This window comes from Echeneis naucrates, chromosome 17, assembly GCF_900963305.1.
Source record: "Echeneis naucrates chromosome 17, fEcheNa1.1, whole genome shotgun sequence".
NCBI classification, from domain to species: domain Eukaryota; kingdom Metazoa; phylum Chordata; class Actinopteri; order Carangiformes; family Echeneidae; genus Echeneis; species Echeneis naucrates.
The window spans coordinates 13,097,641-13,113,886 of record NC_042527.1 but is presented as its reverse complement, the minus strand read 5'-3'; the positions used below and the strand labels follow the sequence as shown (position 1 = coordinate 13,113,886).

Genomic DNA, 16,246 nt, shown 5'->3' with positions numbered 1-16,246 from the left:
AACATGTTGTGCAGAGATATATTAAAAGTAATGCTGTGCAGGTGAAAGTAAGACCCAGATTTTAGTGATATGAACTGCACCGTTCAGCACACACCTGACACCAGCATTTATATTTGTCTTTATGATTTAGTTTGGCTGTCCCGGCGCACGTAGATACAGTTACTAATTACCGAATAAGCTCATATATTCTCTTTTTGAATGCACATTCCTGAATTTATGCACCTCTGTGATATGCTGAGTGGAACAAGTATCTCATGTTGGTAAGGTATTTCATCATACAAGAGAAATATGCAGTTACTAACACAAATCTGTGGCTCATTTTGAACCCACAAACGTCTTTAGACTCCTTTTGATGTCCTAAACTTCTCTGTGCAGTCTTTACAGAGTATGCCACCATAATGACAGTAGATCTTTGCAAAGAGTCTTCAATTGTCTGTTAAAGCACGTTGCATCTTCAGTGGTGCATTAAAGAGAACACACAGCGATGTGATGTGTTTGTGGTTGAAATGAGGTAAACAAAGCCAATAATAACTGATTTTCAGTGAAGTTCACAGGAGGTCATGAGACGTTGGCGCCATGCACTCAATGAGATTCTGTCTGCGGCATAAACATGGCAGGTTAGCGCTTCATGCATAGCCACATGTAGAGTTGGAGCCTCGGTCATATTATATTATTAAAGACATTTGTGCAAAACTAAAAGTAGTAGAGATTCAAATCAGCAAGATAGGACAGCGAACTGACAGTTAATTTTATGAGCAGCTTGTTTGAGTTTGTATTTCAGTCCAATTGTCTTTGATGGTTAAATGATGAAAAGGCAGTTTTTATTCAAAACAATTTAAAGGGAAAAAAATTAATTAAAAACAAGGCCAGAGAAAGTCATAAGACAAAAATTGTGGTGTTGAGATAAATAACTTCCATGTGTTGTGTGGGCTGATCAGTCAAAATCAATTTGTTATTTATCCAGCTATTTGGTCTTTTGTTGGGTAATTTATTGCACAAATGAAAAGATGCTTCAAACGTATCCATAGTGTCATTACGTGTCTTATTTTGCCCACAGTTCTGGAATACATCACAGCATCAAATTCAGCCTTTTTAAGCAAATTCAACTTTAAGTGTTTACTCTAACGCGATATTTAATGTTCCAAATATTTGTCACTCGCAGATGGTTTACCAATTAAAACATTCACACAAATGGAATCCATTGCTGCTCATTATGGTGACATCTGTGAGACAACAAAATGACATTTAGCAGCTCTCCCTTAGAGATCCAGCACTCTGTCACAATGTGAAAACTCCAGCCCACATGAAGACGCCGGTCTGCCGTCAGTAGGAAAGGTGCAGACATGCAAGTTGTTCAGGACAGTCAGAGTTTGATGATGAATCCAGTTCACACCCTCTGCAAGCACTCAGGGCAAATCCTTCACTGGAAAAGCTCCTTCCCTGGTCTGATAATGAGTCGGATTCTCAGGGGCACAATAGTAACGGACCATATTAGGAGTTTTCAACAGTAGTGACCTTTCCTCCCAGGGTTTGTTGTCAAGCTACAGTACAATAGAACATCAGCAATGAAATAAGATAAGCACACTTCACAAAATGCATCAAATATATTAAGAGTGAACGTGAACGGCTATTCTTGTTGAAAATCTGAATTTTTCACATTTTTTGTGTCAAGAAATTTCAAATTCTACACAACAGACATCTACGTGGAAACAGTGTCCAAGATTCAGCCCTCTGGGGTGCTGTTGCAAATTTGGTGCGGCACTAATGATGAACGTGCCATATCCCATTACTCTGCAGTTGTTGACACAAGACAGGCTTTCCACATTTCAGTTTTCTGAGTTAAGACGTCTAATTTTAGCTGTCTCTTTTCCATGGTGCATTTTGTTATCCAGTTGTAGACAATAATCAGACGTTGAGGATGACAGCTATGTCCTTTAACCTCAGATTTCCATGTCACACTGCGCTTAAGTGCCTGCACAGCTGCTCTAACTATTAATATTTATTCTTTCATTTTTTTTGGTGAATCCCTTTATAGATAATGAACCAACGAAACTACTGGTGTGAGGAGGTGGATATTAATGTTGAGGCAGAAATACAAACAAAATTAAAATATCCTCAAATCAAATCAACCTTTATTGTCATCTTAGAAGCAGCTCTTGTGCAACGCAAAATGAGGAAAATGTTTCAAGGGAATATCAGTCCTAAGTCTTAAATATTAATACAAATAAGTAAATCCTTTGCTAATGAACTTTTTGAGTGCAAAGGTTAGAACAAACACCACCAATATTGGTGTTGAGTAGCTTTTAATTTTCATTTAGAAACTGCTTTTTTTTTTTTTTTTTTTTGCACTTTTAGTTACATATATCAGCTTTCTGAAATGAATACAAGCTCACTTGGACATGCTGACAGCAGCCTGATGGTTACATGAAATCCTACAATGGCTCTTCTCTGGGACGTCTCCACCTTTATCCCCGTGAGAAAGCTCTGTGCTTCTATTTTCAGTCGCTCTGCTCAACTGTGCTCCCAGCCAGTTAGAAAAGCAAAGAGGCTCTCAAATTTTTTTTCTTCCCCGCTGCAGGTCATTAATTTGAATGTTTGATTAGTTTGTTGCAAACACATTATCCAAAAAGAAATTGACTTTGGCTTCCTCAAAATCATTTAAAACAAATTCCTGTGAGCTAATCTGATCAGGCACCCAGTAATCTTGTTTGGTTTATACAGTATAACATGCTGCTATAAATAACCTGCAATGACTCAATAGCTTCTTTTCTCTCCCTATTACAGCATCCTGTTTGCAGACATAGTTGGTTTCACCAGCCTGGCCTCCCAGTGTACAGCCCAGGAGCTGGTTAAACTACTAAATGAGCTTTTTGGAAAGTTTGATGAGCTTGCCACGGTAAGTCTGATTCCTGTCTTTGAATAAATGCCCCTCAATTACACTCAGTGTTGGCACAAAAAAGCTGCTCATTTTCTCTGTGTGACCGCAAACTTTGACATGGCGGAACAGCAAGTTTGTGTGTGTCCTGCTTTGGCCACAGGCTGCTGGCACAATCCACTGTTGTACCAGCTTAGCATGATGTCACAGTGAATACTGGAAGCCCATATGATGCTTAATATGATTACCCAGCGCTTCATTTGAGGAAGAGTTGACAGACCTTTTTAATCTAAGCCAGATTTACCCAGGGCTAAATCTCGCCACTACTCCGGTTGTGTGAATGAACTGTATGAAGCGACCACTCGTCCCAATCACACTTGGTTAGCATATGTGGAAGATTTTCAGCTCCCCCCATCTGTCAATATTTCACTCTTTCTTGATTTCAGTGCAGGACATTTGGACAACTTTTGCTGTTATTGCAACTCTGCAGTTTAAAATGTATTAAAATAAACATTGTTGTGTTAAGACTAGTGTTCCAAAATCATAGTTTTAGTTCACATCATATCGATCAGAATAAACAAAGCTTTAAAAAAAAAAAAGGGTTTTTATTTCTCTCTGTTCTGTTGCAATGTGAGTTTGGCTGACACATGCAGTATATTTGGTCGGTGAGCCCCTGCAGATCACCCTTCCACAGCCTTATCTACATGTAATCTGGCCTCTATTACTTACACTGGGCACATGCCCTTGTCAAATCCATTAATCCATAGGATTACAACCAACCTTTTTTTTTGCTTTCATGGAAGGTTTTACTTGGCTGTGTTAAGAGGGGCTATTTTTAACTTGCTTGTTTATATGGCACAAAATGAGAACTGCCAAAAAGGGTTAGCCCATTTGAACTATTAATTGTCATTGCCTTACCTGGTTGTTGCTGTTCAGTTTGTCAAACGCAGTATTTATTTTGCATGGGGTTGCACTTTACCCTGAGATGCTGTTAGCCAAAATGATTCCATGCATTACAGTATAGGCATGTGCACTTACGGCTCATTTATAAGTCAAGTCATGGCAGCAAATCAATGAGCTTTGATTCAAGCCTTTTCCTCCATGAATTTCAAAGATGTTACGTTCGTTAGAGTTGTTTGGCCAGAAGAGATGGTGTCTTCAGCTAGATGCCTTGCTGTTGTGATTTGAGCTGTCTCATTCTTTTAGTTACAACTGAATAGATTGGTTTGATCTCTGGTTTGCTGCTGGCTGAGAGCCTCATATTACACCGAAAGGCTGTCCCCAGCCATGAAACTTGTCATCAGATGTTCTAGCCTTGCACTGACCCAAAGCCCCGCTCATTCTGATCCGCTTTGGCAGGAAGTGGCGGTGCCAGTGACTCATAGTTGTGGTCACTGTGGGTATGCAGACTTTTCTCGTTCCATCCGAAGAACAGGCGATACCACATGGCCACTGGTTATCATCTCATAATACCATTCCAGCACCATCCCCACACCACCTGTCCACTCTTTGGACTTGTCAAGCAGCATTGGAAATGGGCCAGGAACACAGTGTTCTTCTAAAAATGCTACTGATGTAGTAGACTAAGTTTCCTCTCCTCTCCTCTCCTCTCCTCTCCTCACAGCAGTTTTTGAATTCCATACATAATCACTTAATTCAAACAAAAGTAATGTGCTGTGCCCGTTCTCCTATCCTGTATGAAAGAGACAGGCTACCACAGATAAGAAATTCCCACTAATGTAAACTATTACAAGTAAACATATCAAACTCTTTGACTCCAAACAAGGGGCTTAAGGTTTGTTTATAATTTCAGTGGGTGTGTGGGGCATATTATAATGCAGGCATGCTCGTAAAGATTTGAGCACAGCTGGGTGCAGTTTGCAGCTGTAGAACTTCTACTTCACTTGGGTACAGTGTCAGATTTTTTTTTTCCAATGACCCCATCAAGCTAAGACAAAAGGTGTGGAAAGTAAAGGAGACCTTGGAGTTTCATTATGGCTATTTGTTTCAGTAACCATGCTGATCATATTATATATATATTTTATATATATTTTGTCTGTTGGGGGTTTTTCTTTTATAAAAACTTTTTTCTGAACTCCTTGGATTTGGCGAAGTTTGCGTGAAACCCACATGAAGACACTGATCAGTATTTACAGTTTATTCCCCATCACAGTGAGGAAATAAATGATGTGTTATTGTAACTCTTCAGCCAGGAATCTGCAGACCACTACTGAGACTGAAGACGAGGGCACAAACATCTCAAGAAAGACCCAAAACCTTCTCACCACCCAAACTGGGTTGTTGCTGAAACAGCAATCATAAAACAGCTGACGCAGAACACAGAGACATTGGTTACTCCTCACAGCTGAAGTGAGCGGCTTTTTGAAAGAAAGCACCAGAGAGGGGTGGTGCATTTTAAAGAGGCTGATAACCAGAATGTAAACTGACACACCAACTGGCCCCCTCACTCTGTAAACACTTCCTCTCCCTGGCTGAGTTTCCAACAGTCTGTCTACAAACTGACACAACAGTTTCTGTTAGGAGAGGGTCGCTGACGGTTGTTGTGATGCTACGTAACATTAATAGCTCTGGACTGGATGTACTTTAGTGTTTTTATGGATGTATGCATGTGTACCTGTGCGTGTGCATGTCATTGCTGTTTCCATGGCACAGATTCACAAGCTTTTCTTTCTTGTCTCTCTCGCAACACCTCCCTGCATCACAGCTTTCAGACTCCTCCGCTCCTTGTCTCTCAGCTTTGTGATTGACATGCAGCAGCCTACTTCCCTCAACTGAGTCTTTTATACCCTATGGTTCTCTGCACTCTCTTGCTTTCTCGTGTTTCCATTTTTAGGATGACTCAATGATGTATCTATCTACTGTCTCTTACTTCCTCGACTAGTCAGAGTTCCCTTTTCATTCACTCGCACGTGAAAGCTTACAAAACGGCCTGCATCGCATGTGCAGCGCTTCAACGTGTGCGGACATTTTGATAATTCATTGCCATATTTTGTCATTTTACTTGTTTTCTATTTCTAAGGGAACATCTAAGTTTATCCAAGGAGTAAATCTGACATTCGGTTGTCCGAACTATTATTCACTACTATCTGCCAATATAAATACTTGGGCACCTTGTTTGGATGATAAAATTACTTTTCAGGCCAACACTAGTTTCATCTCCAAAAATACCAATTACAGTTTGTTCTGCTTGAGAAAGTTAAGTCACTTTTGATTATTTTATTTATTTCTGATTATTTTTTTTTTAAGTGTACTAAGCAAATATAGAAAGAAATAAGGAAATACTGTCAAACTTCGCCAAAATATAGCTGGCACCATCTTCAACAATCCTTGTTATTTATCAAGTCAGACAAACTAAACGGGCAAAGGTCATTTTCACAGATCAGGTAAATATTTCAGATCATTTGTCCCATCAGCTGTTGGAATAGTAATCCAGTTGTAGGTTTAGTTGTCATTGCAATTAAAAAAATGCCAATGGATGAAGTGTTTCACATTTCACTGTGACTTACTACGAAGACATATAGTGTATATCAGATCAGTTTCTAATTGTATTATTCTGTTGTGTTGACCATTCTCGCAAACCAAATTTCCCTTTCGGGACAGTAAATAAGAGATTCGATTTCAATTGGGATGCACATTTGTGAGGAAGCTATAGTTTGTATAAAAAGGCATATTCACAAAAAAGTGTTATTTAAAAAAAAAAAAAAAAAAAAAGAAGAAGTAAACTTTGAAAGCCTGTTCAAGAAGCCTTATAGATCATCTGTACATCTGTGGGTTTGCATAATACAAAACCTTTATGCCAAGAAAAATAGAGCACAAAAGGAGTACCGCTGGTTAAGATCCTTCGAAAAGAAAAAAAAGAAAAACGACAGTATTATTTTTAGACCTAGCAAAAAGCCCGTTTACTTCCCACACTGTGACAGCTGCCTGCCAGAAACTAAAGTCTGGGTGTAAGCACAACTCAAATAACCCTGTTTGGGTTTGTTTCATGAGCAGGTGCAGGGATCACTGTCAAGTCCTTCAGCTTCCCTAAGATGCCTGTGGACTGTAGAAAAGCCCAGAGCAAATACCCCAGCTTAAAAAAAAAAAAATAAAAAAAAATCTAAAATAACAATAATTAAAAAAAATGCAGTGATGATTGCATATTTGTGATGAAAAATAAGTCACAGCATTCTTCCAGTTTGCAGGGACAGTTACATGAATTAACATTTAACATATATAGCCTACTGACTGGATCCTACACTTCCCATAATGCATCTAGGCATCTTACATCCTCTTTTTACATGTAAGAGTACCAAACTTTTAAGCTTTGAATGCATGTGCAAGGCTTATTCTTTAACTTAATTATGTTAAATTGTGATATCTGTGTATCACTATACCAAAGCAAGCCACCCAAGGTCCTTTCAACCATTTTTTTTTTTTTGGGGGGGGGGGCTCTATCATTAAAAGCATTGGTTCCAGTTTGAGCCAATGTTGAGAAAACCAGTGGCATTCACGAAAAAAATAACAAAATAAATAAATAAGTCATGTCTTGCAACACAGAACATTTGTTATGTGTCATATCTGGTAAATATATCTACACTAATAGATTTACTTCACAGATTTCCAACACCCACTTACTCCTACCCACTAGGTTGAGGTGGGTGGAGGAAGTGTTGATATGTTATTCACTTGTTATTGTACATGAATTCAATAAGTGAGCGGTGGACAAAAATGGAAATTCCTCGTCACTGAGGGGTTTTGCTTGCATGCTGGCAGAGACGGAGAAAGCCAGACTTTAATGGTTCGTAAAGATTTTGCCCAACAGAAGCCCGTTGTAATGAATCACTGCCTGGCTATATTGATGAAATGTTGACATGAAATCATTCAACAGAAGGCAGATTGGAAAAAATGTTAGTTTTTGTCTAATATATGTAGTAGCCGGACACAAAAATTATAAATCAGTCTGAGTTATTTTAATTAGAAAAAGGAAAAGTCTTTTTCAGCCGGTTTCTGTTGCCACGAGCTCATTCTGTTTTGTGGCCTTTCAGTTTCCCGTAGTTGTACAAGTGGAGGCCCCAATCTTTATCTCCATCAATAGTGTGCACACAGTGCTGATCTTTGTCTTTGCACCAAAGATTGTGGCTTTCTACCTTGGACACGTTCTGCTCGCACTTTATTTTGATCTCACTGAAAACATTGGAGAAAATAATCCAGAACAATACATTTCCTTTCTGTTAGACTGAAATAGGGCTTGAGCCTTCATTCAAGTCTGTAACAGACAGTGTCCATCTTTCTTCTGCACTCATGACCACCCAGATTCCCCACAATGCTTCAGTCATGTGACAGTGGTAATCCTGCTTGGGCCTGAATCAGCTCCTACGCCCTCACAGTGCAGATTAGCACAGGAAAAGTACAGAGTAGGAGACTCTAAGTACCCAGGTCTTTCCCTTCCTGTTGCTTCAGCCAGAGCCGTGTAGCGCCATCTGCTGCTGCTCCACCTCTACCCCAAAGAGACCCCAGTGAAATAAAAGAAAAAGTTTTACCATCATCAAAAAATTATAGAGGACACCTCTCAACACCGCCATCGCAAAGAATTCCAATATCTGCTGTTGTAACTGTTTTAACTGGACACATTAAGATCCAACTCTGTTGAGACCATGTGTGAGACTTCTTCAGGGTGAACCTCCACATTTCCAGTAATTCAGTGTTCAGTTACAGAAGAAAACAGTTTTGTCACAAATATATGGTATTGTTCATTTTAGCAGAGGGCTCTTTCTGATGACCATGTTGTTTTGAATCTTTTATTTATGAAAAGACTAAATAATGAGTAAGAAAAATAAGGAAAGTGAAGTGAATCTCACAGGAACACAGGCGACGCAAGACAAAAGTGAAGTTTGCTCACATTTCACAGTGAAGACAAAATAAATGTATGCGAGAGATAGACATGTGTTTTATAAATATCAGTATTTTTGCATAAGACATGAGGAACCATGATATTACTAGGTGTATAATTACATGTTATATAGCTCACACATAATGATGGTTAAGACATTATTTGAACAGCTGCTCAGCAGTCTGTACTGTACTTCTCACTGCTTACATAGTGTATGGCGTGCGCCTTCCTTTGCGCATTTGTGCCTAAGAATATATTTCACATGAGAGTAGATGGTTGCCACCAGTTGACCAGCTCCAGCTTTCAGCATTTTTTGAAACTCACATGGCTTGTTTGTTAAAAAATAGAGCATCTGTCTTGTCTTGTGCCCACCGATATGCATAATTATGAGTCTTTTGTGCTCCAGACACGCATGGGCAGCTATCCCATTACCTCCATGGAAACAATAAAGGGTTATGAGAAGGCGTCCACGGTAACCCGGTCTCCCTGGTAAAATGAATGCCTCTTGTTCATGTCCTCTAATAATGGATTAGTAGTCTGTTTGTAAGCCGCCTTTTCATGCCACTGCTTATTGTCTCTTAAAACTAAGAGTGACTAAACTAATTCTCTAAATTGAGATTGATCGGTTGATTGAGTGCTGCATTTTAGGAACCATTTCAGTGTTGGTGTCACTTCGGAATCTCAAGAATTTTCACATGCAATGTAAATATCACGTAATGTGTATTTGCTGGGTGTCTTCTATATTATCCTTCACTGCTGTATGGCTGTCAACCCTCATTGATATGGTTGGGTTCATCCATGTAGCAGCAGATGTTGCCTCCATCTGTAACACATATATTTTTGTTTACTCTTGAAGGTAACTGGATTCACATAAAGCACTACTTTGATCAAGAGCCATACAATAATGAGTATTTGGCCATTTCTTTGCATAATTGTGATGCACTTTCTCTAAGATAAAGAGAGATTTTCTTACCAGTTGTAAGATGATATCACTATGTCAGATATGAGAAACCTACCTCCTGTGCTCCAAAGTAGACACTGACTATCCTGATAGGTGTCCTGTTATCGTCAGTCAAAATGTACATCCTGACTTAAAGCTCTGGTGTCTTGCTTGTCAGCAATCCTTACCAAACATGCAATTAAATGTACAACTCGGTATCTTCCAGTGACACAACTGCAGCGTTGTAATAGCAGTTTCTCTAAATCTCAGCCATTGGCAGTATAATTTATCTAATGTGTTGAAGGATGGCATTTGCTTATACAAAACAAACAAGACAGTGGTAAGAAAGTTCTTTGATCAAGGCCCAACTTTCACCATGAACTCAGCCGACCTTGGTAACTGCAGTGATGCAGCTTGGAGCTAGACTTGCAAATTCTACTGATGGATATGGATCAGTGCAATTGATAGAGTGGCGTTAAATGTGCTGACTCCAGCACCAGTGGTCTTACACTTACCATGATTTTGATTAAAAAAGGAGGAGTGTTACATTTATGTACCCTGCTGTGATGTGGTCAATCATTACTAAGCTTACCATGATGACTTAAGGTTAATCCTTCATGCTTTACTGTGAGAGGGCATAACTACTATAGAATCAGGATGAGTTTAATGAAATCAGGAGGCAGAGATAGATTTTATCACTGACTGGCTTATATTGGCTCATCATTCATGTAGTAAGACATGGAATGGCTTTTCTCTCTCTTCACTCCATCTTTGTGGTTGACAGGAGAACCACTGTCGCAGGATTAAGATCCTGGGGGATTGTTATTACTGTGTGTCTGGACTGACCCAACCCAAGACTGACCACGCCCACTGCTGTGTGGAGATGGGTCTGGACATGATTGACACCATCACGTGAGTAGCCACATTTATTGATGTACTGAAATGTGTGGAATGACTGAAAACAGTTTTGTAGAACGTGCTGCCAAACAGGCACGATATGGGATGGAAAAGACTGTCTTCATTTTATTCAATGCTGAGTCTTTAATCAAGTCCATAATAAGAAATTTCCTTCAGGTCAGGCAAACTGCAGCCTGACTAGCTGTGTGTGCCATGAGTGGATTTGTAATGCTGAACATTTGAGGGAACAGAACTACAGTTGGCTGAGAGGAAACACTTCAATGGATAAAAAGAAGCTATTTTACTGAGCGTGAAAGTGCTTATTTGCTTTGCTTACCCTGCATACTTTGGGATAAAAAAAACAACAACAACAAAAAAAAAAAACTAAGGAAGCGATAGTGAGAGACTGAGCAGAAGAAGATTAAATCAGGTACTTTACCACTTGACTGGAAGCCTGTTAATTATGATTAGACTTTCCTCAACACTGATTTAATAAAAAAGATCAGCCTGGCTTTCTGTTTTGTTCTTCAGTCTATTTTTGATATGTTCGCGTGAAGTAGAGTATTTTTGAACAGTGTGTGTATCTTCTCCACTTGACATTATTCAGAATTTTGAGTTTGTGGTCACCTGTATCAGACCCCGGTCAATACAAAGAGTAAATTAATTGTAAATAGTCCAATGTGGTTTAAAAGTAGTGGTTTTGCTATTTTCTTTACCTTTGATAGGTTGGATTGAAGATATTTTGTGCTTTATTTTAAATATAAATATAGGTGTGGATATAGATATGACGCTACCCCAACATTTTTGTTCTGCCTCTGCAGGTCAGTAGCAGAAGCCACAGAAGTCAACCTAAACATGCGCGTGGGCTTGCATACAGGTCGGGTGCTCTGTGGCGTACTGGGGCTCAGGAAATGGCAATATGATGTTTGGTCCAATGATGTGACCCTGGCCAATGTGATGGAGGCTGGAGGACTACCTGGGTCGGTACTAAACATTGTACATGAACGCAGCTGTCAAGAGCTTTGGACAACAATTTTCTTGGCTCCTTTCTTTTGGAACCAGTAGCTTATTTCTCTATTCCTATTTATGTTTCCACTCTATAATATATATTTTTTAAATCATAATATCTACTAGATTGCACAAAGTAATGACTAGTCTTGCTTGTAAATCAATGGAACAATAAAATATTTAATTATTAAATTATTAAATTATATAATATAGTTTATTGCACTGACCGTGAGACTAGTTGTGTTGCCTTTTCCTGTCTGTGCCACAGGAAAGTCCACATCACAAGATCTACACTGGAGTGCCTAAATGGAGACTATGAGGTGGAGCCTGGAAATGGTCATGAAAGGAACGCCTTCCTCCAAAAACATGAAATTGAAACCTTCTTTATAGTGCCATCTCACCGTCGGAAGGTATCCCATTGTTATTCTGCACCGAGGAACATATATACCAGAGACTGCATGTGAAATAATCAAGAGGACACTTATAGCTCTAAAAGAGATGCATGTTAAGATGAGACTTCCTTAGCTGAACCTTTGAATACCCCAGGCAGGATACTGTACACTTCAGCAGAGCTTCTGCAGGTCGTATGCTAATCCATATTAATGGACCTCTGTAGTAAATTACAGAAGGCTACGTTGACTAACCAGACTCATGTTGACCTGTACCAATACCTACAATAAGAACATCCTTCAAATAGAATACTGTCTAATTATAGCATCCAGCATCATATAATGGAGCCCTCACACATTTGTTGTGGAGCTAATCTTACTTCCGGCTTTGTAATGGATTGGATTGGGCTATAAAGAGAAGAAAAACAAAAGCAGCCTGTGGTTTCTATCGTGTCAAATCTGCACTGTCCAACAAACTTACAGAGAAATGTGGGTGTGTGTGTTTCCATTGCATATACATAAACACGCACATCTCCAACAGATGTGGAACAAGCAGCTGGAGAGGGAATTTCAGTCTTGTCTCTGTATCCATCAGGATTCCTCTCCTCTCCTCTCCTCTCTCTTCTTCTCCTCTCCTCTCCTTCTTCTCCTCTCCTCTCCTCTCCTCTCCGCTCCTCTCCCTTCTTCTCCTCTCCTCTCCTCTCCTCTCCTTTCTTCTCTCCTCTCCTCTCCTCTCCTCTCCTTTCTTCTCTCCTCTCCTCTCCTTTCTCCTCTCCTCTCCTCTCCTTTCGTCTCCTCTCCTCTCCTTTCGTCTCCTCTCCTCTCCTTTCTTCTCCTCTCCTCTCCTCTCCTCTCCTCTCCTCTCCTTTCTTCTCCTCTCCTCTCCTCTCCTCTCCTCTCCTTTCGTCTCCTCTCCTCTCCTTTCTTCTCCTCTCCTCTCCTCTCCTCTCCTCTCCTCTCCTCTCTCTTCTTCTCCTCTCCTCTCCTCTCCTTTCTTCTCTCCTCTCCTCTCCTTTCTCCTCTCCTCTCCTCTCCTTTCGTCTCCTCTCCTCTCCTTTCTTCTCCTCTCCTCTCCTCTCCTCTCCTTTCTCCTCTCCTCTCCTCTCCTTTCTTCTCCTCTCCTGTCCTCTCCCTTCTTCTCCTCTCCTCTCCTCTCCTCTCCTCTCCTCTCTCTTCTTCTCCTCTCCTCTCCTCTCCTCTCCTTTCTTCTCCTCTCCTCTCCTCTCCTCTCTCTTCTTCTCCTCTCCTCTCCTCTCCTTTCGTCTCCTCTCCTCTCCTCTCCTTTCGTCTCCTCTCCTCTCCTCTCCTCTCCCTTCTTCTCCTCTCCTCTCCTCTCCTCTCCTCTCCTTTCTTCTCTTCTCCTCTCCTCTCCTCTCCTCTCCCTTCTTCTCCTCTCCTCTGCTCTCCTCTCCTCTCCTTTCTCCTCTCCTCTCCTCTCCTCTCCTTTCTTCTCTTCTCCTCTCCTCTCCTCTCCTCTCCTTTCTTCTCTTCTCCTCTCCTCTCCTCTCCTCTCCTCTCCTCTCCTCTCCTTTCTTCTCCTCTCCTCTCCTCTCCTCTCTTTTCTTCTCTTCTCTTCTCCTCTCCTCTCCTTTCGTCTCCCTTCCTCTCCTCTCCTCACATCATTATTCCTTGCACTAGGTTTCACATTATGTAAGGTAGAGCTTACACATAGGTTACATATGGTCCTGTAACATATCAGTTGCATGCATTTTTCTTCGGTATGCGGGAGACTGTTGATCCTCTTAATAGAGCTGATGGTTAGACTTCATCAAAGGCAAGGCTCAGAGAGATGTACCCTAACCAAGCTGTGTTGGATAGGCCACTATTTTCCCTGCTATAGCATCTTTAATTACTGCTGCTTAGGAACACAGAAAATACATGTGAACTGAACAAAATACATTTATGTTCCGACAAACAATGTCATGAAAGACAGACAAGAGCAGTAGAACAACAACACCAAAACTAAAAATCACCAAAGAGATCAAGATACTTAATTTTGACCTCTCTCTAACTAAATTCCTTCAAACCTGATGATAATGGTTGCGTGCATGTGTGTGCATGAGAATGACTGCACTTGCATGCTGTCCAATGCCTGTGCATGAGTAATAGACCCTTACATAATATATATTACTGTGTGGGATATCATGACTTAATCCTTGTTCCCATTTCTTATCTGGTGACAGATATTCCCAGGATTGATTCTTTCGGATATAAAGCCCGCCAAAAAGATGAAGTTCAAAACTGTGTGCTACTTACTAGTGCAACTTATGCACTGCAGGAAGATGTTCAAGGCTGAGATTCCCTTCTCCAATGTCATGAACTGCGAGGACGGGGATAAGGTATAAACTCTCAGTGTCTGTATTGACGTTTCTGTGTTTGTTCGTGCTGTGTAGTGACTAAAAGTGTACAGTGTAAATGTCTAGAGTTTCCTTCAATGCAAGCAAAGGCTTGTTTGAATTAGCTGGATTTGCACATGCTCCAAAATGTGGCCTTTAAACCCCATAAAGTCTTTATTGTGTTTTTTCAGATGGACAGTAGCGGTGGAATTTTAATTATATCTGTCACACAACCTTAGATTTGTGACCACAATGCCTTTTTTTTTTTTTATTTAAGACATGAGCTCCACCTCCGCAGAACTTTGTTCCAACCAAGCCAAGAAGCACCCAAGGCAACCAGGGCGCAATCAGTTTTTTCCCCAGTTCAGTGGCTTTTTCTCAAAGGTTAATTCGTGGACACACATACATTAGCATGTCCAAATAAAGCTCCTGTGTCCATAGCTGTTATGCACACATGCTTTGTCAGCTCATTAAATCCTGTAGATGCCTATCATGGATGGTTGTACAGCGTGGCAAACCAACTGTGTTTTTGCATGTTATGCATTATATGAGTTCTTGTTTATCTGTGTTACGACTCATCTGAATCATCCAACCACAGTTTGGAAAACAAAAGCTATGATTTCCAGTCATTCTAAAGCTTTCAATAACTTCTTCACTTTATTATTAATAAAAGGCCGTAGCTGCATACTACACCGTAAGAAGGTATGGACCGTGGCGAGACAATCTGCTGTAATGACCTCAGTGTGTTGCTGCTGCCAGAGCCCAACATACCATTTCCTTAGCATATACTGTCAGTGACGCTAGCGCTCTGGCTATTTGAGAACTTATTTGACCTTGTGTGCCTGGAAAGGGATCCTGTGGCCTGGCATCTGTACAATTCTTACACCAGCTGTTTTAATCCAGATTTGCAGTTATGTGTACATTTTATATGTGTGTGTGCGTGTGCACGTGTGTTCGTGACACATATTTATTGCTTTTTGAGGACATAAAACTGCTTTGCACCTTCACATTAATAATTTATATGTGAGTTAAGACAAAGATAGGATTTGGGAAGGAATGCAGCACTTATGGTCAAGGTCATCTGGGGACAATGTGTGTGTTTGTGTGTGTGTAGATCTTTCCCTCACACTACATGTTTGTGTCTCCACTTACAGCTGTATTACTGGTAATGACAACATCCTCACAGCGTACACAGAAGTCAGATTAGTATAAAACAGAGCAATGGAAAAAGGAAGAGGGGTGACAGGTCAAGTCATGCATACACCACCCAACAAATGGTAATTTTCCCATTCAGACCACACACTCCTCAGCTGTGTGAAATGGCATATGTATTCAAGGCACAACCAAGGAGCAATATGAGGGGATACAGGGGATGAATGAATAAGATTTTTAGTGCAGCAGACATGTCAGCATGATGTGCCCTGTACTAGGTCTGACATAATACAGAACATAAAAGGAAGTCAGCATCTGCAGGCCAGTGTTACTGCCTTATGAATAACATGAAACGAGAGTGTGAGGGAGGGACAGAGAAATAAAGGATGGAAATCGGTGGGGGGTACAAAGACTGGATTGAAGGAGTGGATCAGAAGCCAAAACAGAAAGTAAGGAAGGAAAGATGAGGCAAAAAAGGAAAAGAAAGAATCAATAAAAGAAAGAGGAATAAATGAAACTATGGAAGAAAGTAAGAAAAATGTATGAGAGGACAGGAAAGAAGGAATGAAGGAAGAACGCACAGCAGTCAGTGTACATCAGGGATAGTTGTACATGTTCATGTAATGTCATGTATCCATAAGCACTCCTTACTGCCACTTAGTTACACAATTCATCTAACATGCTCACTTACATGTACCCACACTTGTCTACACACGCACACACACAAAGATTTATACTGCCATGTTACCTCTGGCT

The 16,246-nt window shown here is 40.4% G+C and overlaps 1 protein-coding gene across 1 annotated transcript in view; it reads left to right on the top strand.

The window, feature by feature from the left end:
- The window catches only part of LOC115057986 (adenylate cyclase type 1-like), a 29,221-nt gene that overhangs the window by 7,816 nt on the left and 5,159 nt on the right, over positions 1 to 16,246 (top strand). Inside the window, exons 4-8 of the mRNA XM_029525265.1 lie at positions 2,785 to 2,896; positions 10,493 to 10,620; positions 11,427 to 11,585; positions 11,882 to 12,023; positions 14,186 to 14,341. Coding sequence (XP_029381125.1) covers positions 2,785 to 2,896; positions 10,493 to 10,620; positions 11,427 to 11,585; positions 11,882 to 12,023; positions 14,186 to 14,341 — 697 coding nt within the window. The remainder of the gene's footprint in view (positions 1 to 2,784; positions 2,897 to 10,492; positions 10,621 to 11,426; positions 11,586 to 11,881; positions 12,024 to 14,185; positions 14,342 to 16,246) is intronic.